The sequence below is a fragment of the Scleropages formosus genome, chromosome 6, assembly GCF_900964775.1.
Source record: "Scleropages formosus chromosome 6, fSclFor1.1, whole genome shotgun sequence".
Lineage (NCBI taxonomy): Eukaryota > Metazoa > Chordata > Actinopteri > Osteoglossiformes > Osteoglossidae > Scleropages > Scleropages formosus.
This window is the reverse complement of record NC_041811.1, coordinates 34,759,443-34,782,717: the sequence shown is the minus strand read 5'-3', so window position 1 is coordinate 34,782,717 and position 23,275 is coordinate 34,759,443. Positions and strand designations below refer to the sequence as shown.

At 42.6% G+C, this 23,275-nt stretch overlaps 2 protein-coding genes across 5 annotated transcripts; one reads left to right on the top strand and one right to left on the bottom strand.

Annotated features, from left to right (window-relative positions):
* Positions 1-1,513: 1,513 nt before the first annotated feature.
* On the bottom strand, positions 1,514-8,044 carry LOC108932222 (glucokinase-like). Its single transcript, XM_018748469.2, has 10 exons — positions 7,839-8,044; positions 7,011-7,173; positions 6,417-6,571; positions 6,159-6,278; positions 5,970-6,065; positions 5,618-5,717; positions 5,345-5,528; positions 4,371-4,526; positions 3,531-3,764; positions 1,514-2,296 (listed from the first exon to the last, which is right to left on the bottom strand). Exons 1-10 carry the CDS (start codon positions 7,917-7,919, stop codon positions 2,158-2,160), a joined length of 1,428 nt encoding a protein of 475 aa, XP_018603985.1. The 5' UTR covers positions 7,920-8,044; the 3' UTR covers positions 1,514-2,157.
* Positions 8,045-12,699: 4,655 nt separating this feature from the next.
* On the top strand, positions 12,700-22,961 carry LOC108934883 (synaptobrevin homolog YKT6-like). 4 transcript variants are annotated; one of them, XM_018753091.2, is made up of 9 exons: positions 12,700-12,769; positions 13,254-13,360; positions 15,370-15,532; positions 15,908-15,990; positions 17,101-17,201; positions 17,521-17,625; positions 18,154-18,219; positions 18,365-18,466; positions 19,637-22,961. In XM_018753091.2, exons 3-9 carry the CDS (start codon positions 15,429-15,431, stop codon positions 19,670-19,672), a joined length of 597 nt encoding a protein of 198 aa, XP_018608607.1. In that variant the 5' UTR covers positions 12,700-12,769; positions 13,254-13,360; positions 15,370-15,428; the 3' UTR covers positions 19,673-22,961. The 4 variants fall into 4 exon arrangements, with proteins under 4 accessions (XP_018608607.1, XP_018608597.1, XP_018608588.1 ...); XM_018753081.2 differs by lacking the exons at positions 12,700-12,769; positions 13,254-13,360 and adding an exon at positions 14,206-14,357; XM_018753072.2 differs by lacking the exons at positions 12,700-12,769; positions 13,254-13,360 and adding an exon at positions 14,207-14,329.
* Positions 22,962-23,275: the final 314 nt, after the last annotated feature.

Here is a 23,275-nt window from a genome sequence, read left to right as displayed (position 1 = left end):
AATAATGTCTCCCACTAAATACATCTCCCCATATGCATGAAATCTGAGCAAAGTCAAAGGGAAAAAAGTGAGATAAAGCTTTTAAAAGCTGGAAGGAAGGGTCTAAATATTTGAATGCATCATGCATGTTTAATAGCTTAAACACTGCTGGTGTTAAGAGCTCCATAAGGAACACCAGTTTGAAAACAATTGAAAAAATGTACTGTTGTCAGCAGATGCACCTTTCAGTTTAAATTATATGATGAAATTCAGCAGAGATTAACTCAGCACAGTAAACTTAATTCGACAAATTTCCTTTAGCAGTACTTCTATCCCTGGACCACAGTTCACATTGTTTTGACAAATTCAGTTGCAAAGAAATTCCTTAGGTCCTTGGCCACCAAAATTTATGCAATATGATGCTGCCATTAATTCCTGAAGTGACCTGTTAATTTGCTTTAGGAGCCAATGCCAAATATGATGGCACTGGTTTACCATCAGTGTACTCTGCTGGTTTCCTATCTCCCATTTGCCTTGAGTTATCAGAGCGTCAAAGCAATACATTTTACAAGTATTTACTTAGCAGACACTTTTCTCCAAAGCAACTCCCAGTGAACCCTATGTAGTGTTATCAGCACACACACCTTATTCACCGCGGTGACTTTCACTGCTAGAGACACTACTTACAAAGGGTCACTCATCCATACATCAGTGGAACACACTCTCTCTCTGTCACTCACACACTATGGGTGAACCTGAACAGCATGTGTTTGGAGTGTGGGAGGAAACCAGAGCACCCAGAGGAAACCCACGCAGACACAGGGGAGAACATGCAAACTCCACACAGACTGAGCGGGGATCAAACCCATGTCCTCTCGCACCACCCAGAGGCTGTGAGATACCAGCGCTACTCACTGGCCCACTGTGCTGCCCCCAGTTACCTTTCAAAATGCACTGCCAAGTAAAAAAGCCATTCATGAGCTCATTCAGTGTTTGATAATTAGGTTGTTTTCTGGTAAGTGCTTTATACTGTGCTGAAAACGTTTTAGTGATATTTTGGAAAATGGTTTTGGGGTTTTCAGATGGGCTGGGGGCAGATTATTTTTCCCATTGAAAATAATGCTAATTAGGCATCCACGATCCAAAATGTTGGTATCCCCAGAACTTTCCGGAACAGATTTCATACATTGAGGAAATGCAGTTTTTTTCTCCTCCTCATCTCTAAATCACATCATTTCACTCAGTTCCAATGATACTGTGTTTTCAATGCCCTAACCCTATTGATTTAAAAAGTCTATGGTATCAAATTTAGAGGTTACCTCGCCACAATGGCATAGGGCACACATGCACGTCTCAGGGTGGATGAAAAAAAAAGAGCTGCACATGGATCTACAGGAATCCCAACATGTCAACATGACACAGCGCTACGACACCAGTATGTGACCTTTCAAGAATGAATTAGAAATGTACAAGACAGCTGTAATCATTTTTTCTTAATTTTAATTCAGGTTTAGTCTGAGACAGTGTACACTTATATACAGCACAGTATTTACAAACCATAAGCTCATGCCTCACATTATAACTGCAATATCACATTTTTCAGAAAGCCTTTACAAAATGCTAATTTACAAAATAAAAAAAGTTCCTTTCTAAACTGAAACCTCCCCAGAAACACATGAACAAGGGAAATCATTCAGGTTAAAGAAATAATGATTTAAAAAGAAATCAGCATCACTTTAAATCACTTTGGTGTTCGATGCTATCTGACAAATATTTAGCCTAAAATTTATTGCTCACCTTTTCTGCACAAAGCTTTGCCATTAGGTAAATAACACGAAAGAGAGTGTGTCTGTGTAAACATTGAATACGACACGAAACGACATAAAATGTAAATAAATAACACGGTTTTAAGCTGCATTGGCTAGCATTATTCACGCCTTTGTTTAGAAGCATAGGGCAGAGATGGGATGTTTTTGCTGTGTGGATATAGACCCTCTCTCCTTCCCCGAATCGAATGCTCATCTTCGTCTTCTTGTGGCCCGGACAGTATCTGTTTCCACGGCAACCGAAAACTGCAGGTGATTTATTGAGAAGGTGGCGGAGCGGCCGTTACTCAATCAGCAACGCGCCCTCTTCCGCCACCTTGTGTCGGGAGGTCGAACGACGCCCATCGTCGCATCACCGTGACGCCGCCATCTTGCAGGCCACTGCGGAAACGAGCGCCGCGCCTCGTCCGCTTCCTTCTTCCGAGTGGATGAAGGTGATGTCGCACCCAGGCGTCAGCTCGCGAACGACCGCGTGAAACTTCTCCTGAAAACTGGGTCCAGAATCGAAAACAAGAAAGAAAAATCAATGAAGGGGTCATATGTACACAGCTGGAGACGTCATTTAAAACAAAGAGCTCCATCATTGCTAGCAGATCAAACCAAAGATGTCACTGGAAGCTCAGTTGGAGAGAAAAGTCAATGGAACAGTCCAGGCCATGGTGACATCCCGTCTGGATACTGCAACTCTCTCCTCTGTAGTCTTCCTGCTATTGCCATCAAACCTCTACTGTTCATAGAGAACGCTGCTGGTGCACGAGTTGTGTTTCACTTGCCGAAGTGTTCCCATGTATCTCCTCTACTCGTATCTCTGCGCTGGCTTCCTATAGCTGCCCGGATCAAATTCAAGACCCTGGTTATGGCCTACAAATGCATCAATAGAACTGCTCCCAGATATCTACAAGACTCGATCGTCCACTACACCCCAACCAGACCGCTTTGCCCATCTGCTTCGACTCGCTTGGTGGCCCCACGAATGAAAGGTAAGGGATGGAGGTTCTCACTTCTTACTCCGTTGTGGTGGAACGAGCTCCCCCTCTCACTCAGAACTGCTGAATCCCTGTCCACATTTAAAAAGGGTCTGAAAACTCACCTCTTCCACTTCACACATCATCTCTTAAGTTCATGTAAATGTTCATGCTCTATAATTTTAAGATGATGCCGGAAAAAACTTTACACAGCTACTCCTGTAATGTAACGTAAATGTTTCTATGTATCTCAGAAAGAAAAATCATTTCTAGGAAGGTGATCAGGAATCGTCGCTATTCTGATAAAGTTTCATGCAGCTACTTGTGTGATGAACGTTGGTTCATATGGTGGAAAGTAACAAATTGCACTTAAGGATCACACGTCTGTATCTAAGTGTCTCTTCCTGCTAATGTAATGAACACATTGTATTTTCTATAAGATGTATGTTGCTTTGAAGAGAAGTATCTGCTAAATGAATGCACGTACATGTAAATGTAAAAGGAGATCACACTGGGCAAAGTGGAAGGTCAACGTAGAAGCGGAAGGACTGCTATTCGGTGGATCGACACAACCACCACAGCCATGGATGCCTCACTTTCAAGTCTCAGTCGGTCGGCGAAAAACCGGATGCTTTTCAGGGCAACGATCCACAGAGTCGCCATGAGCCGACATCGACCTGACAGCACTAACAACAACAATCGTTGCTAAGATGTTACCGGCTGCGGTTTGAAACCTGCTTATTTTGTCACACTTGTTCACCTGGGATGGAGTTTGTACACGGAGCCGTCGACGCCCACAGTGATCTCAAGTGCTTCCTGGCAGCGGCGCTCCCTCATGCGGTTGATGATCCCAGCCAGCCCTGCCCCACACATGTGGGCGGAGCGTGTGGACACTCTCTCACACGCCAAGCGCACAATGTCGCAGTCCAGCTCTGAAGGCATCAGTCCCAGCATTGTCAGAACATTGTAGATCTGCTTCCGGTCACCAGAATCACTGTCAAGAGAACAAGAGATCTTGTGAGGTCACCTGCACCAATGGGCAACCATACTGTATTATTGCATATTGCAACCATTCCAAGTCAACAATTCAGTAATTGTAGTAAAAGTACAGTACATGCATCTAAAAACTCTTTCCCTGAGCCTCAGAATTTTCTCTTTAATTACATGCTGATGGACTGGCATCCCATCCAGGGTGTGCCCTCCATGTCTCTAGCTCACTGCAACCCCACTCAGGGCAAGCAGTTCTTGAAAGTGGGTGGTTCTTACTGATGTTATTTATTCATTTAGCTTATGCTAAACTCCAAAGCAACTTATAGAGTTAAGGTTACAATCATTTACCCATTAATACAGCTGGGTAATTTCACTGGAATAATTGAGAGTAAGTACCTTTCTAAAGGAGGTAGGATCAAACCTGCAACCTTGGGCTCTAAGGTCAGTAGCACTAATCACTATGCTGCCAGCTGTCCCCTGCTTTCACTTGTCTAAAGGTTTTCAGTCTGGGTTTGTTCTTCTAACTGCGGTAAATGAAAATGATAATGAATTCACAAGTGAGGCCAGACCTAACACTTGACCTTGGCTCCGGGTCTTGCACCTGGCTCACCTTTCAATCTGTGACACGAAGCGCGTCTCGAAGCTGCCCCTGGTCCTGAGCTTCTCGGAGGCCTCGCCGTGGAACAGCAGGTCCTCGTTGACGAGCTTCAACAGCACGAGGCGCACCAGCTCGCCCATGTACTTTCCGCTGATGATCTTCTCAAACCTGGCAGGGAGCAGAATTTAGGATGCTGTCAGCGAGAGCTGCGTCACCAGGGAATACGCTCTGCGTCAGTTGCCTCTAAACGGTGCTGTAAGGAGAGGGTGCAGAGGGCCCTCGCCATATGCCAGCATCAGCCGGTGTGGGGCTCTGCAAACATCCATTAGCATTATGGTGCACGGGCCTGTGCCGGTGGGCAAGATTGATGGTCGCTTTATGGCACCCAATTGACAGGCACTGTGCAAAACAAGGCCCGCTGCCAGGAAACGACAGGAGAGCCAAGACAGTAGGGTGTCAGCTGAGTGGCGTTAACCCCAGGGAGATGTGCACACTTTGAGGCACCCGTGGAAAAAAACGATGTGCTTCCTTCACCTGAGCATACACTTAAACCAGGAGTGTTTACATGAAGCGACGCCAATATGGCATCGTGTGTTAAATCAAAATGCAATTTCGTGTCTTGAATGCGCGCAATGTTTTTCATCTAGAACTTGGAGTCTGAGTTAAAGGTTGACTAGCACCTTCCTTGGCCGAATGTCGGTAAAAAAGGAAATAACTGGTTCGATTGGGGGGGTGCGGTGGCGGAGCAGGTTTGGCCGGTGCCTGCTGTGTGGTCGTGGTTCGAGTCCTGCTTGGGGTGCCTTGTGATTGACTAGTGTCCAGTCCAGGGTGTTTCCCCTTCCCCTTCAGCCCTGCGTTTCCAGGATAGGCTCTGGCTCGTCGGGACAAGCGGTTGTTGACGTTAGTTTGTTGGTTGGTTGGTTGATTTCACTCGATTACGAATGAAAATCGTGGTTTTTGGTGGGGGCCGGGAAATGTAGACTTACAGCTGCCGCCCAGGGTTGAGTGACGTCTCGTCCACCTTCCGGTCATACTCGAGCCGGTACTCCTCCAGCTCTCCGTTGTCTCCGAAGGCTCCCCACTCAGTGTTGACACACATGCGCCCCTCATCGCCCTCCACCAGCTCCACCATGCTCATCTCCTCCATGTAGCACGCGTTGCAGCCCGTGCCTGCGAGGAAGTAGACTCGTGAGCTCTTACAGCACATCCGGGTAGTTCCCACTCTACCCTGCATGTCCTACACGGGGGTGTCCACTTACCCACAATCATACCGACTTCACAGTTTCGGTTCTCGTAGTAGCAGGAGATCATGGTGGCAACCGTGTCATTCACCATGGCAACCACATCCATCTCAAAGTCCTGTGAAGTACAGTTACCTCAAGACTCAGTACCTCTAGTGGCTCACCAGCTATGCACCATTTGGAGAGGAATATGAAAGTGTGCACAGTGGTAAGAGCTCATCTCTTTGGATCTGAAGGTCACAGGTCACACCTCCTGCTGTAGTGCTCATAAACTACTCCACTATGGATTACCCAGTTGTATTCAAGGGTAAATTTTGCTTTGAAGGAAAGTGTTGGCGAAATGAACGAATATGAGGGCCGTGATACTCACCCCACGTCTTTTAATGGCATCACGGAGAAGGCCCACCACGTTATTGCCCTCAGCTCCTGAGGCCTTGAAGCCTTTTGTCCAGTTGAGCAGGATTCCCTGGAAAATGGCCAAGCGTGACCGTTAGAGAGACGCTCTTTTTGGGAAGGTGACGATCAAAGGCATCCGCTCGTCACGTCTGCAGCCCTTCACCTTGTCGATGTCCTCGTGACGCACAGGGAAGGAGAAGGTGAAGCCCAGAGGAAGCTTCTTGTGCTTTAACTGGTGCTTGGCCAAGAAGTCTGAGATACACTCTGCGATGTAGTCGAAGAGCTTCAGAGAGCAGGTGAGAGACGCATATATAGACAGACAGGTAGCGAGAGGGAAAGGAGGAAAGACAGGATGCTCAGTTAAACACGTGCTTTGAAGGTTGACCAGCTACTCTGAAGTGACCAACGGCCAAAACCTCACCATTTCCGCTGTCCCAGTCATGGCATCTTCTGGGATGGAGTACATCTGGTGCTTGGTTTCCAGCTTCCAGCCTGTCTCCTCATCCTCGCCCACCTTCACGAGCATCACTCGGAAGTTCGTGCCCCCCAGGTCCAAGGCGAGGAAATCTCCCACCTCTGACACAGAAACACACCTCTGCCATCACCACAACATCCCTCCATGTCATTTACATCTCTCTGATGCTTTTCTCCAAAGCTACTTACAATTATTTACCCATTTATACAGCTAGGTAATTTTTACTGGAGAAATTCAGGGTAAATTGCTTGCTCAAGGGTACTACAGGTGGAGGGGGGAGATCAAACCCCCGATCTTTGGACCCAAAGCCAGTAGTTCTGACCACCACTCTACCGGCTGTCCCTGTTCACACATGACCTTATTTCCACACTATATTACAGCATTAACACTTCAGCTGTACTGGTTTCCACGGTAACCAAGGTCATATAGTGCGCTTGCTGGTCACTGTTTTGTGTTCAGTACGGTCATTTTTCTTCCTTAAGTCGGCATTTTAAAGACATTTTTGGGGCGTCGGTGGTGTGGGTGCCTGAGGGTACCTACCTGAGCCCTCTGGGGTCGAGCACACGTACGTGGGCAACATTTTCACGCTGGCTTCCTTGTGGGTTTCCGAGCGAAGACCACGATCCATCTCCCGCTGCAGTCTCCACATAACGTCTTCCAGTTCCGTCTTCTCCAGCCGGAACTCGGACAGTATCTGGTCCACCTGCGTGAGGGTGGAGGTGGAGGTGGAGGTGGAGGTGGAGGTGAGGGATGCAAAGAATTAGAGTGTCGGTCTGCTTGGGGCAACACGACACTGCTCACCTTCAGCACTTCCTAAAATGACTTTTACATGACTTTTCACCATTTTACCTATTAAAATCAACTGAATACCTGTCCATCCAAAGCAAGGAATAAATATTATATTTAGGTGGCACTTTTCTCCAACGCAACTTATAATACTAAGTTTATAATTACTTAGCCATTTATACACCTGGGTAATTTTACTAGAGCAATTTGAGGGTAGGTACCTTGCTCACAAGTAGGAATCAAACCTACAACCGCTAGACCCAAGGACAGTGGCACCAACCACCACCTTACCACCTGCCCCGTATTTTGGAAAGTACTAAAAGTAAACCTCTATTAATTTTTAAATTAGTTGATGTAACATTGCTTTGATTTGGTTCCATATATACAGTATTGTTCTCATCCTGCCCTCTTATTTAATTTCACATGTTAGTGCATCTACTCAGCAAGTCTGTAATACAATTTTTCCTGACAAATCAGGGAACACGGTCAGCATTTACTACCCTCAGCATGACCTCGAAAGCATGGTGTGTGGGATATTATAAGCAATAGCTTAAGCTTATTTTATATTATATTATAGCTTACCATGAGCACTTGCTCCACCAAGGAGCCGCGCCGGCGGGTCAGCCTCATCTTCTGGTTGTGGCAAGAGCGAGGGCACGGCATCGTTAGGGGAGTGTGTGTGTCGGCGTGGAAGAGGAATCAGTCTAAAGAGAGCAACAGCTGGAAGGTCACTGTTCGCCTGAGGAGATGGACGTGCCGTTTTTATGCTGCCTGGAGGAGGGGTGGAGCAGATCGCTCGGTTACTTCACACACACACACACACACACACACACACACCAGCATGTACACATGACATGGCATCACATCCAAAGTGGAGCACTATTGGTCAAGCGCACTTATCTTTTCGGACAGGCTAGACCTGATCAGAGGTTAGACTGCCACCAAAGCAGGACAAGGTGCCAAGAGATAATGTTCGGAATTTATTTTTAGAAACTGATGCTTACCTTTCATGTGTAACATGTTGCCCCCCCCGCTTCTCCATGACCGGATTTAAATTATACTCACTGTTATTTTCAATAAAAAAGATGCTACCTGCAGTGTTTTTCAAAATACTTATAATGATAATAATAATGTGAATTCAATTTTCGTCCGCTCTAGAATGATAGCACGTATGAACGTGGTTATTGCCAATTTTAATACATTTAGAAAACACACATAATTTTTATGATATAATTAATATATAATAATGCTTATACAGAACAATGACATCTGCCAGATTCTGGCATATAAGTATTTATCAGATGCTTTTCTCCAAAGCGACTTCCAGTGAACTCTATGTAGTGTTATTAGCCCACACACCTTATTCACTGCGGTGACCTACACTGGGTCACTCATCCATACATGAGTGAAACACACACACTGTAAGGATTAAACTATATACATACCATACATTACATACATCCTGTGGCTCTCTTCCAAGACACCTGCTATTGAAACATGGCTTACAGATTCTTCCCTGGGTTCAGTGACCCAACATGCTGTATTTTCAATGTGATTCTTCTATCAGAACAAGCTCTGCTTCAGCTACTATATGTGCTGATTGTGTTGAAATCATAAATCATAACTGACTGCCATGAACTCTGCCATTTCTGGCCAATTTAAATGAACAGCATAAAAAATTTTATTTATGTTTGTAACATATGTTTTGAACTTTGAGTGCAGATATAACTGATAGATACAGTATATTTAAAATACATTTTAACACTTCGTCCTTCAGCTTTTTGGATGTCTTGATAGAAAAATGAATGCATACGTTTTGCGTTGGTTGTATTAAACAAATCATGTGTAGTAGAGGAATATTAGACACCTCCCTTTGGTCTACGGGTGATGCATGTAGGGGTGCTGCTCTGGTCATTATTATTATTATTATTATTAAGCTGAGAACTTTTTCCAGGGTAATTTATTATGCTAGATTCTAGGTCCTTACAAGTATGTGTGCACCCATACAATGAAGCAATGTAACCCACACACACTCAGATCCCTTTTCAATGCCCAGTTTACCTAAACATGTTTTTATTGTCAGAGGAAACTGGCATAAACACAGTGAGTGCATGCAAAGTCCATACAGACAGCGCTGGATTTGAACCCAAGTACGAACCCACAACCCAAGAGTGACCCAACACACACCGGGGTACTGTGGCTTCTTGTCAGTTATGTGCACCTCAACAACAGCTGGTAGTGTAATGGTTAGTGCTGCTGCCTTGGGACATGAAGGTTGCAGGTTTGAATTCCACTTCCAGCTGTAGTGTCCCTGAGTAATACACTTCCATACTGTAAACTGCAGTTGCTGCCCCGTTAAAACTGTAAGCGGTGAATAAGCGCAGACATTTTTCTCCAAAGCGACATACATCTCAGAGAAAATACTATGCATTCATTACATTAAGAGAAAGAGACTTGGCTGGAGATGTGTGATTCTTAAGTAAAGCAGGTTTGTTACTTTCCACTTTTACCACGGTGCACCAAGTCAGTGGTTTTAATGGAAGATAATGTACAATGGGTCATCATTCTCCAGGGAATTCCACACAAAGAGTTTATTGGGGGCTTTCAAAGAAGAAGCTCTGGTGACGTCTTTACTCTCAGAGTCTGCAGAATGACATCTAGAAGATGCTACAGAGATGTGGCACAAAGTCTTGTGGTCTGATGGGGAAAAAGTGGAACTTTCCGGCCTGAATGCTGAGTTGTGCGTATGATGCAAGTGTGACAGTCCACACCAGGCAGGTGACACCGTGACCACCAGGAGATGTGGCAACAGTGGCGTTGTGCTGCCGGGACGCATTTTGTCAGAACTGGTAGGCAGACAAATGGTGTACATTAGAGGAAAAACCCTGGATAGACAATTCATCCACACTTACCACAGATTACCAAACATTTACGAAAAGCACAAAATGGGTAAGAAGTTCACTTTTCGACAAGACAATGATCCCAAGCACTGCAGAGCCTCAGCGGTGTGGCTTAACTCGAAGAAGAAAGACATTCTCGACTTCCACTCACAGTTCAGACATCAGTCGGATCAAAGCACCTGATGTAAGACCTCGGCTTTACTGCACGTCACTGTTCCCGGACTAAGCTGTCCCGGCTTGAGCAACTCTGGGAGAGGAATGAGCAAATATTGCTTCACCTCAGTGAGCAAACCGAATAGACCCAGAAAGGTTACCGGTCGTCATGGCGATCAGAAGCTGCTCAAGAAAATCTCAAGCAATGAGGATAAATACTGATTAAATGATCATTTTCATTTTGTAAGTTTTTCATTTGGATCACTTTATCGTGTACCATTGCCTTTATTTTTTTGGGCAGGTGGGGGGTGGTATTCTGTGAAAATGAATGAAAATTTCAGATAAAAATTCCTATTCCATAAATGCCACGTTCTGAGATTCTAGTGCGGATAAAGGGGTAAAAAAACTTTTTCCAGACACTTATTGGCACACACTGTATTGTACTTATATATTTACACTGTTAGGTGACACTTTTCTCCAAAGCAGCTTACTATTATTTATTCATTTACACAGCTGGACAAATTTCACTGGAGCAATTTAAGGTAAATCCCTTGCTCAAGGATATTATGGGTGGGATGTGAACTTGCAACTTTTGGATCCAAAGACAGCAGCTGCAACCACCACATTATCAGCTCCTCACTGAGAACCTACATACAGTACGTAACACATACCTGTATTGTGCACATATTCACGTATGGATACATATTACACTACAAATGAATTTCAGTCCGTTTATACACACAGACAGACAGAGATACACTCACACACACACATGCACAGACATGGCTACACCTGATCATAGGTCAACTTGCCACCAGAGCAGAACATGATGCCAAGAGACAGCATTATTTTTAGAAATTCAGCTTAACCTATTATCGACTCCTGACCTATACAGCAAAGTTAGTTCTATTTTGGTCTGCTATTGCAAAACAAAACAAATATTGAAGGGTGGACTGAAGATGGAATTCAGGTCATAGAATACAAACTTCGAAATAGACTTTTCAACTCCTATTCCTGTAATGTATTTTAAACTTCATACACTTTGGAATTCCCACAAAAGAGTGGGATCAAATCCATTATCCCGCGAGATAAAACTGCTTAATTAAAATGCAATTCTAATCGATGGTTATAAAAAGTTTTCTCTAAGTGCCAAGGCACTTTTATTCAACACAATTCCTTCTAAAACAATTTAAATAGCACTACTTTCCGTCAAATTTCTGTACGCATTTTTACACTTTTCATATCATCGAACCCTATGGAAAACAATGAAGAAAAGGCTGTAATTTGAAAAAAGAACAACGACAATGCTTTAGACCTTAATGGAGAATGGACTGAATGGAACATATTAGCACACACACAATGTCTACAATCACTCGCCCTGAGCGGGGTCATGGTGAGCTGGAGCCTAATCCGGCAACACAGGGCGCAGGACTGGAGGAGAGAGGGGACACACCCAGGACAGGACGCCAGTCTGCCACAAGGCAGCCCAAGCAGGACGCAAACCTCAGACCCACCACAGAGCAGAGATGTTACACTGTTACATGGATGTTACATCTTACATTTAAGATGTTCCGGGGGGCACAGTGGCGCAGCGGGTTTGGCTGAACCCTGCTCTGTGGTGGGTCTGGGGTTCAAGTCCTGCTTGGGGTGCCTTGCGACAATTTCCTACGATTGTTGGAAAACAGTGCTGTAGAGTTGGAAGCAATTACTGGGTTACTGGAGTTGGAATGACACAGGTTAACATATAAACAAAATGCATAATGAAGTTCTTGCATGTGAGCACTGAGATCTATTCATTTAGCTGATGCTTTTCTCCAAAGCCACTTGCAATGTTAAGGTTACAATTATTACAAGCTTACAATTATTAACCAATTTATACAGCTGGGTAGTTTTACTGGAGCAGTTTTTTTTACAGTAAGTACCTCGCTCAAGGCTACTACAGCCCACTACACTTGGGAAAGTGCATTCCTTCTTTGGTAATGCAGAGGCGTTTTAACTCAAAGACCATCGAAGTTCAATGACTGGCGCCACCGAGAACAGCGGCAAAGGTTACTGTGACGGTCTTTCAAATATTTCGCAGATAAAGAAACATATATTTTTAGACCTGACAATTTCTCACTCGCTCTCGGTGACCACTTGTCCTGATCATGGTTGCGACAGGGTTGCGACAGTCCAGAGCCTATCCCACAATCAGTGGGCACAAGGCTGAAGGGGGTCCAGCCTGGACAGGACAGGACCGGACAGCAGCCCATCATTGGGTAACCACCCTCAAATATTAGAGGCAATTCAGTATCTCCCATTTACCTGAAACACACATCTTTGGACTGTTGGGAAAAACCCACCCAAACACAGGGAGAACATGCAAAGTCCACACGAGCTGAAGCGGATTCGAACCCATGCCCTGGGAAACAGCAGCGCTACCCGCTGGGCCACTCTACACCCTTTGACAAGCCTCGAAAGGTACATCTTATACGACACACGCAATTAAAACAACACATATAACTACCAGTGTTGCAGTAACAAAGTATTTCATTAAAGGCGTTAATTTTACTCCGTACACTATGTTAGCTGTAAAGTATATTATTTTAGAAAATGTAAAAGATAGTAGAAGTTACTAGTATACTTTTTACACAAAACGCACCACATTCCTCCACGTTTTAAACACGAAAAAGACCAGAATATCAGAACGCTTCTGGAAACATTTAGTCCAGGCTTAAGAGCCACATGTTTAAAACCACTTACACATTGCACATTTGCACTGTCCTTCTTTTTAAATTCGCTTTGCTTCTCATCATTTAACTTACTATTATTTGGTCGCTTTATTCTGATGTTCTTGTGATTTGACAAATGCGATTCAATCTTTCAGTGTCGAGTTTGCACAATCTCTTTGCTGTTGTTATTTCTACACCTGTTAGATTAGAAATTGTCTTAATTTCTGTCTCAGCCTTCTGCCACCTCAGAGCCGTCCGGACACCAGAGACCAGTGATCACTGGGAGGATTAAGACACAAGAACAAGCAGACTGTTTCGTTCCAAATCCTCAAGTCAAAAGGTAATGTTAAACAACAGAGCACTGTGATTGGTTATACATATAGAGGGGATATATGATACTTCCGTCGCAACCGTTGGCCCTTTTACCTTAAACAAAGAGAGAGAAGTTAAAACAAGAACTCCAACGTGCACTCACATTCTTGACAGGTGTGACACAAACCAGAAGAACAGAGAGGTCAGAGAGGTCAGAGAGGTCAAGGTAGAGAAGAGACACGAGAGCCAGTTATTTCTCACAACGCCAAAAGAAGCAACTTTAAATAATCGCACCAGTAATAAAGAACACTGTAAACACACAAGCATACAACTCCACCTTCTCCTTTCAGACAAGTCACAGGGTCCAAAAAGCTCAAAAGAGTGTCTTGCGTTTGTATTCTTCACATATTTAAACATAGTGTAAAGTTTAAACATATTGTTCCAATTCAGTTTTCTACAGGGTAACTTTATTGTTATTGAAGTGACCTTTTGGACCATTTTTCTTTGTGTATATCATGTTTACCAAAGAGGAGGCCTATGCACAAGGTTTATAATTAAAAAAAAAAAAAATTAATAAATGAAAAATAAATAGATATTAATTAACATCTTTATCTGTGAAGTTCACTTTTACTTTCAGGTATCTACACAGTAAACTCTGCATCCCACATGAGAACATTTTACTGTGGTTTACTGTGCTTGAGCTCTCGTTTGTATGAGGTGTCTGAATGAAATGCAATAAGGGGAATAACCATGCAATTAGAAGAGCACATTGTATCTTAAGTAGCAGTTATAGCTTATTAGAGTAACAGACCACGACTGAAGCTGCGCTAGACAGTAAACACAAACATTTATCTTTTATTTATTTTCTGCGTGTCCGGAACTATACATGCGAGAGGCGCTTCCTGTCGGTACTTTTATTGGACGGACGCATTTCCGCCTCTGACGTGGTCCCGGTGTGGAGAGAAAAATCAAGCGAGTTTCAGTTTCGCCTCAGCTGGTATTTCACCGTTTTACAGCTGTCGGGTGTCAGTGTCACTTCGAAGTGTCTTTCTGGTCCACCTCGTCTGCCTCTTGGCGGGTTCTGCGTGCGCTTTGCCGCAGTTCTTACCCTGTTTGGGTCCGTTTTTCCTCGGGCGGGAGGAGGACAGGAGGACGCGGGTTCGTGGTCTCCTGGATTTAACAGATAAATAACAGCGACGGTGAGGCGAACGCGGGTTCACAAACTCTGTTCGACTTCGTGTTCGTAAGTTGAGTGTTCGAAAGTTGGGTGTTCGAAGCGCTTAAGACGCAGACGAGACGCAGGAGTTCGTGCTCTGGAGCGCGAAGGAAGGTTGTCCTCTCAGTGTTCCTGTTGAGACTGTCACTGGGTGTCCCCACTTCACATAACGAGTCCTCTCTCTTGGCAGAGTCCCAACAGAGGTGTTGTTGTTGTTGTTATTAAATAGGAAGTAGCGCTTCGTTCGATCTCCGCCGCTCAGTCTGTCTGGAGTTGGCTCGTTATCCCTGTATCTGCGTGGGTTTTCTCCGGGTGCTCTGGTTTCCTCCCACACTCCAAATACATGCTGTTCCGGTTCCACCATAGTGTGGGAGTGACAAAGAGAGAGAGAGAGAGTGTGTTCCACTGATGTATGATTGTTGGAAAACAGTGCTGTAGAGTCGGAAGCAATAATTGGGTTACTGGAGTCGGAGTCAAAGGTTTTGTGATGATATAGAAGACAAACTGTTATGAGGTTTCTCAGATGCTGCAAGCCAGCTGAGATGTGCTGAAGAAGCCACTTTGTGTGGCGCTTGGTGTCACCGAGGCACATTTTTTAATAAAAATTACCGTTCTTGCTCTGTCAAAGAGCAAGGTAAAGGAGAAGGTCAAGTCTTAAGTTGCACGGCCCGTTTTATATTCAACTGTTTCTGAAAAGAATTATCACTGAAATCTCAAGGTTTCTGAAAATTGCGGTTTTGGGCAAAGGTTTCATGTGTGGATACTTTTCTGATTCCATTGTCTGTGTTAAACATTAACGCAGTGGGTATGTGTTTGTTCAGTCATTCCAGGATTCCCTGTGCTCGTACTGTAGTTTCCTTCAGTTACCAGTGAAGCCACCATGAAACTCTACAGCCTCAGTGTCTTTTACAAAGGGACAACAAAGTCCAACCTCCTGAAAGCAGCGTATGACCTCTCCTCCTTCAGCTTCTTCCAAAGATCCAGGTATGTAGCGTTACTCTAATAAATAATAAATTATTTTCTGTCTTAAAGGCCTAGATATATAATTTCTACAAGTGTATAAAACTCGTTTATATTGTAACGTATACTTGCTTCACAATTTCTGCGTGGCAGATCTATCTTGGCTTCTTTATAATTTTTCTCGGCTTTTTTGCAGTTGAAAACAGGCTGTAACATTGAACCAATATACTTTTCTATTAGCTTCCCTTTTTGCTTGGTCTGCGTTTCTTGGTGAACCTCGTCTAGTTTTTAATCAGAGGACTCAATTTTTTTTCATATGGAAAAACTCATTGCTGATTTGTTCTCGATCTTCCTCTCTCCCTCTTTGTCTCTTCTGCTGTGCGTGTGTGTGTTCCTCAGTGTGCAGGAGTTCATGACATTCACAAGTTCCCTGATTGTAGAACGCTCCTCACAAGGGACACGGGCCTCTGTCAAAGAGCAAGGTAAAGGAGAAGCTCAAGGCCGAGTTCCAAGGCCTGTTTTATATTTAATACGTCTGTAATTTTATTTTTGTGAAAACCCTTTGTAGCGTGCATTTGAATCATGTGCCTTCTGTACTGTGCCTGATGTCAGTCTCTACTTGAATTGACTGAGAAGACAAATGAAGCTAAAGGCTTCCCTTTCTTACTGAAAATAATTCATTCCTGCTCAAGAATTCTCATGAATTCTCAATTACCCTTTTATTTAAATGAGGAAAATGTAGTACTGAGTCACTTTTTTTAATCAAACGTAAAAATATTCAAGCCGTATGTTTTAAATTCATAAAAAAAATCTAAATCCATACCATGGCAAGAATATCAAAACTACTTTGGACATCTTTAAATCCAAGTTTAGGAGCCACATTTGTGTGCTCCTGTTTTGGTCAAACTCTCCCTCTCATAATTTAACATTATTTTGTTTTTATTCTTAATTTTTTTTGTGTTTGAGGTGCTTGGTGCCTCACAACTCCTGGTCTTTGGATTTGAACATGGGCTCAAAGCTGGCTCGGTCTCTATGGCGTTTGTATGTTCTTCCCTGGACTATGGAAAACATGCTAACTGAGCTGGAATTAAAGATGCACCCAAACAGCCCAGGATTTGTGAGGCAGCAGCACTACCCACTGTGTTATCCACAGTCAAAGAACTGTATGATATGCCTTACTATTGTATGCCTTCTGTCACATGAAATTTTAAACTGAAAGGTAAGGCTTTCCTTTGCCTTTTCAACTTTTTAGTGCTTTATTTAAAAGTACTGTGCTTTACGGCACATTATTTTAGATGATAGAGTTATGAGATTTCTGAGATGCATGCAAGCAGGAGCGTAGCCGTAAGCCAACTGAAATGTGCTGGAGAAGCCACTTTGTGTGATGCTCAGTGTCACCAAGTAACTGTTCTCACACAGTGCTTCTGTTGTAATGGCTTATTGTGTGAATTTTAGGGTATACACTACATTTGCATGTAGAGCTCTGAATTCTCATAAAAGCAACATTTATAATATGTGGGAAGCCTGGAATTGTTTTACACAATTTGATAGGCTGTGTGCAGAACAAGATGGCTGGTGTTTTCTTCCTGCAGAGTACTTGTGCCATGTGTATGTGAGGAACGACTCGCTCAGTGCAGTGGTGATTGCTGACAACGAGTATCCATCTCGGGTGTGCTTTACATTACTGGACAAGGTGAGCGGCCACATCTTGTTGGCAGTGACTGAAGAAGAGGGCAGGATCTGTAACACTTTATTTACCTGAAATACAGGCTTGGTCTTCCTCTGATCTGACTGTTTACTTTGGTTTTTGTTCCAAGTGTCTGTCATATGAACTTATAGTGGGGAGCAGAGAGGAACGCTATTATTATTATTATTATTATTATTATTATTATTATTATTATTATTATTTATTTAGCAGGTGCTATTGCCCAAGACAACTTTCAATATTAGGTTTGTAAAAACAGTTGTTATATGGGGAGTTGTCATTTCTTTTCTTTTGTGCTCTGTTGTAGGTTCTGGATGATTTCTCCAACAAAGTTGACAGGATAGACTGGCCTTCTGGGTCTCCGGCCACTATCCAGTACACTGCCCTGGATGCCTATCTTGCCAAGTACCAGGTGAAGATTGGCATCTAGCAATCCAACAACTAGTCAGTTTATTAAACACTACTTAAATAATTAACTTTGGTTGAGATTTTCAACTAATTTGTGGGAAAAACTGTCCATATGTTTGAAATGGACAGTTGTACACACACATTTTCAGAACCGCTTGTCCCATACGGGGTCACGTGGAGCCAGAGCCCACCCGGTAACACAGGGCGTAAGGCCGGGGGGGGGGGGGGGGGGGGAGCAGGACTGCGGTCCAACCCACTGCGCCACCGCACCCCCGACTAAGTTAATTTTTCCATTGTCAACAATAGTTGTGTGAAATGAAATGGGGGGCTTATTTAATTTTAAGTGTGTGTGTCTGTTTCAAAGGTGTATATGCTCACCAAACGTGTCCTGCCACTGAAATAATCAGTGTGTCGGTGCATCACAGGATGAACATAGCCTTGTTGTGTATAATCGGTGTTTCTAGGAGGTTTTTACATTTGTTGACCTTGAAATTGCTGCATCTGACAGTTTTGTTTTATATGTATGTTGCAGAACCCCCGGGAGGCTGATGCCATGAGCAAAGTGCAAGCGGAACTGGATGAAACCAAAATCATTTTGGTGCGGCTTAATATTTGTCCCGTTCACACCCAGGATTCTGTGCTGTGTTGTTTCTCTCTCCGCTGTTGATTTGTCACTTACTGTACTGGTGTTGGCTTGTATGCTCTTTATACTGGTCAGCTCAGTTTTCCCTCCATTCTTGCAGCACAACACAATGGAATCGCTCTTGGAGCGGGGTGAGAAGCTGGATGATCTGGTGCAGAAGTCGGAGCATCTTGGAAACCAGTCAAAAGCCTTTTACAAAACTGTGAGTGCAGGAGCCCCACTCATCCGTATCCAGTGTGTGCCAGAGGACGTCCAGATTATACAAACCGATGACTCATTTTGCAGTCAGTGTCTGCTCCCTCCTTTCAGTTGCTGATGTGCAGTGTTTTCTCTTTTTTTTAGATGCTATGAGCCCCTCTGACTCTTTCAAAGTCTTTTATTTGTACAATTTGCAGTACAGTTAGATATACAGCGGTCCCTGCTATACATTGTTTTGCAGAGACATCACCCGTTATTTGACACACATCTCACTATTTGTGACTCTCTGCATTGTTAGAACCACAGGTGGCTGCAGTTTAGCTCAAAATTGGAAGTTAAAATGTTGTTATATGTGCGCTGTAGCTCATTGTAGCTGTTGCTCCATTTTCAATCACTTTGGATTAGACCAAAAACATTAAAATTATTAATGCAAGAGATTGTTCAGAATGCAGAATAAGGTATTGTCGCCTTAGTGATGTAGACAAGTTCCTCACCCTCACATCCATGTTGGGTCTTACACAACCAATACAGTCCAAGTTGATTAATGTCCTGTCTGTCTCTTGTTATGTATGTCCTTGAGTCCTTATGACTGGAATTAACAGCAGCAGTAGATAAAATTGGAAACTATGATTTAATTATGAAATTACAATGGATAAAGGAGTAGTGGCATTGTGTTCTCGTGGGATGGAGTTGAAAATGGTCTTTTCTCGGATCAAGTGCCTTCTCAGAATTTTCCAAAAGACCTTCATCCATTAAGCAGTTTACACTGTAAACATATGTTTACTGTTATCTGGCACAAAAATGCATTTTCTTGCTGTAGTCCACACCAGAAGCTACCTCATCAAATATGTGGTAGTCAAGTGCCTAACTTTCTTCCACTAGAAAAGCTGACGTTTAAGCTATACTGTATTATTGACGTTTCTCCCTTCAGACTGAATAGCACGAATGCTGAAGATTCATTCCTTAAATGATCGATGACTTATAGAAAAAGACTTGTCACCTCCATCTGGTTTTGGTACTTAACATCCATGTAACCTGTATGATTTGGAAGTTGTCAGCTTACAACTTTAGTTGAAACTGTATTTTAGGTGAACTGACACAAAGTTGTGCTCATGTTTTTAAATGTCAGTATAAATTCATGTTTAATGTGTTTGTGTGTCCATCTATCCACCAGGCACGGAAGCAGAACTCTTGCTGTCAGGTGATGTGACAGAGATGGACAGTTCTGCCGAAGCCCCCGATCCTCCAACCCAGCACACGCCTGAACCCCGACAGCTGGCATGTAGAAGGGCGCTTTTGGGTGGGCTGGATCCAACCTTTCGCAGGAACTGGTGACGCGCTGAAGAGCTAGGGGAATTGGGGATAGGGGTAGAAAGACAAAACGTCAGAAAAGGGTCCCGAGGCATTTAAAGTTCTCTAAGAAATAGTGTTGTGGGTTCACCAAAAGAATTGTTAATTTGGGGTTTTAAGGTAAATGTTTTCAACAGTCAGTGTTTAATTATACCACATGTGCTGCTGTTTAAGTAGAAACAAGCCAATTCTGCATCACTTTAACTACCTGAAGAATTTTGCGTTATGAAAAAAGAAAGTTGTTCGACCAAGGGGAGCTTGATCTTGGCTGGTACTACCGTGTCATTTCGTTTCAGGTGTGGTGAAAAGGAACCGAAACTTGTGGTGTTCACGTTCAAAAGACATTAATTTCTATAAGTGGTGCCGCTGCTTAACTGTGCTTGTTAACATGATGTAGGGCAAGCAGTTGTTCTGACATAAGTCTCGCACACACGCATTGCCAAGGGTGTCTTTAATTGACCTGCTGGAGCCACACGATGGAGCCATAGTCTCACTGCCTTTTTCCACTTCCCAGTGTCACCACTCTAGTTTTGTTCCCTTTTGGCTGCAAGCCACCGTACTTTTTTTTTTTTTTTTTTTTTGCGCAGTGGAAAATGAGGACCTCTGCATCATGTCAGCCTGCTTTTTAAACATCTTACCAAATGTCTGCTATTAGCTTAGTTCTTGGAAATGATACATGGGCTGGGATTTGCAGCTAAACCTTTGACGGTGAAAGCATAAGATGACTTTAGACATGGATGGTGTTTGGAATTTACGGTCAAGCTGACTGTGACCTTTTTGGATATTAGTCACCTATGAATATCAAGTCCAACAGTCTGAGAAATGATTTTAGAAACTGTTCTTAAGAGGAACAATTTTTGAATTGAGAAAAAGAAGAATTATACAGCTTTTTTGCAGTGGGGTTGGATACTGTGTTAGGTTGACTTTGCTACTTGAACACTCCAAACTACGTTACCGGTCTTAGTAGCATAATAAACAGGATTAAAGATTTTTGCACTTTGTACAGAAGTATATTGCAAGTCTTTACTGTAACGGAATGACAGGTCTGCTCATTGTTCATGAGCCAATTGAATGTCTTCATGTAGAAAATTGTCCAGCTTTCCAGTAATTTAAAGTTTATTAAATGCTGAAATTTTTTTTTTTTTGTATAACTGCTGCCTATGTTTTCAAGTAGAGCTCTTGCACTTACCAACCACCAACTGCAGAGGGTATAAATCGGGACCGTTTTGGCTGTTGTTAGTGTGCCATGTATGTTTGGATTGTGCAGTGTCTGCATTAGCTCTGGAGTGTCTGTCTGCAGTGTTTAGTACCATGCGCCAGTTTTCTGTAAACTACCTAGGTTCCCGTCAGACCAGTTTACATCACCAGAAACACCACTGCTCTGCTTATAATCTGTATTTAACTGTGGTGCACGCACCCTGCACTACACACACTGTAAAGATCAAAATAGTCTTGTTGTTCCTGTGATGTTGCTACTGAAGGTTCATGGGCTAAATGTACTGAATTAATATAATTGCTGCATTTATAATGTGTATTGTCAAGGAAAAAAGGCTATTTAATGATCTGATTCAAAATAACACAGAATCCTACTAGTGTGCAAGTTTGTCGTGGAGAATATTTTGTACAGCAGACTCATGTTTGGTGTGCCTTCAATGTAGGTGTCATAGTTCTCTCTGCTGTGTGTGTGTGTGTGTGTGTGTGTGGTTTTTCTCTTCCAGGCCTGTGAGTTTCCTTTGACTTTTGTGGGGACTCACTTGATTCAGTCTTCATTGCTGTACAGAGCTGTCTGTGTTCTTTCTGTGCAGAAAAGTTTCAGTCTCTCCACTAAGTTGTGTTGTAAACTTGAGAACTCACTAATAATGCCCTTAAAGTGTTTGTGTGCACAAGGTTCACTTCTTTATTGTGTAAATGAATGTGGGATGACTGAGTTGGTTCTTCAGAATTAAAGAAAATATCAAAGGTTTCATTACGGTGTGTCAGTACAGTTCACCTGCACATAACCAGACCTCAGGTGCCCAGATTTTGGAATGTACATCACAATATTTGTTATATTAAAAAAAAAAAAAAAAAAAAAAAAAGTAGCTTGGTAATTAATAGAAACCAAATTGTTAAAAATGCCAAATACTTAATTTAAGCATATATCTCTTGAGTGCATACCATGAGAATTTTGGGTCATATTTTGTGCACCACCCTCATACGATCATTTGGTCTTTTTTCTCCTTAGTAGTAGGACATTGTGTAAAATGAAACATAATTTGATAAATATTTCACATGATTGGCATACAAGTCTAAATACAAGACACTATTTTGTTAAATCATGTATAAATAAGATTAGTTTGTGTCAAAGTGGGGGGGAAAAAAATAATATGTGATACATTGGAACAACTGGTTAATTGCATCACTGGACACCCCCTGCCCCATCCCCCCATTTGTCCGGTCACGTGAATATGAACTGTACACTGGCCTCTTTATTGAATGCTGTGATATCGGATGGTGTTGTTCTCCTTACACATTCTGTTCCCGCTGTTGATTCTGCCTTCCTCTTGATTGCGGCAGTTCTGTGCAGAATTATGAGTCACATTTGAGACAAACTTTAATGGGACATGTAACATTTAGCCTTATTTCTGTTCTAAAAATGTATTTGTTTAAGCTTAGTTATTACATATGATCAATTTAATTTGTGTGACCTTTAGGTATTTATTCTGTGTATATGTGATCCAGGTGGACTGTGGATTTCTGTAATATTTTCTTTTTTTTGGTGGAACCTGGTATTTTGTACATTTAAAAGGCACCACAGCCACAAATTTGGCCCTAAGCATTACTTTCCAATGGGCACAAATTTAGATTTCTTAACTGAGGACATAATAGATAGATGTGTCTCAGCCCCGAATCAGGAAAATCGGCCATGACGGTATGGTTATTGATTATTGTTCATGATGGGAGATGCACAAGCCACTGAAGTAAACTCTACTGAATTACTCTCCCTGCACTCCTATACGCTGAAAAAAAACTGAGTCGTGTTGGAAAATGTTTTCTTAAGTGTGTAAGTTTCTGAAACTGAAGTATATATTCTTGAATAATCAAATTCATTTGTCTCAATTGTTTTACACATATATTTCTGTATGTGGCTTACTGCAAAATGACATTTTAATTAACATTGCCTAAATTAAAGTGTTACATTTAACCAGTTCTTGTTCAAAAAACTTGGAATTTGCCTAAAAGGATATAAAATACTTTTGGCAACTGGTGTTTGTGTATTTTTTTTTCTTTTTCATCAGTTAATATGCTATTACTAGCTTTGAAAAGTGTAGGTGGACCTAAAATTCAAATCTGATTTTCCGATCTTCGATTAAATCAAATGATGTAAACTATGGGTAATGTATTGATAATTACACACACTATAGTCAGTTTTATGTATTAATAATATAAGACGACAAAATAAGAGGGCAGCTGCTAGCATAGG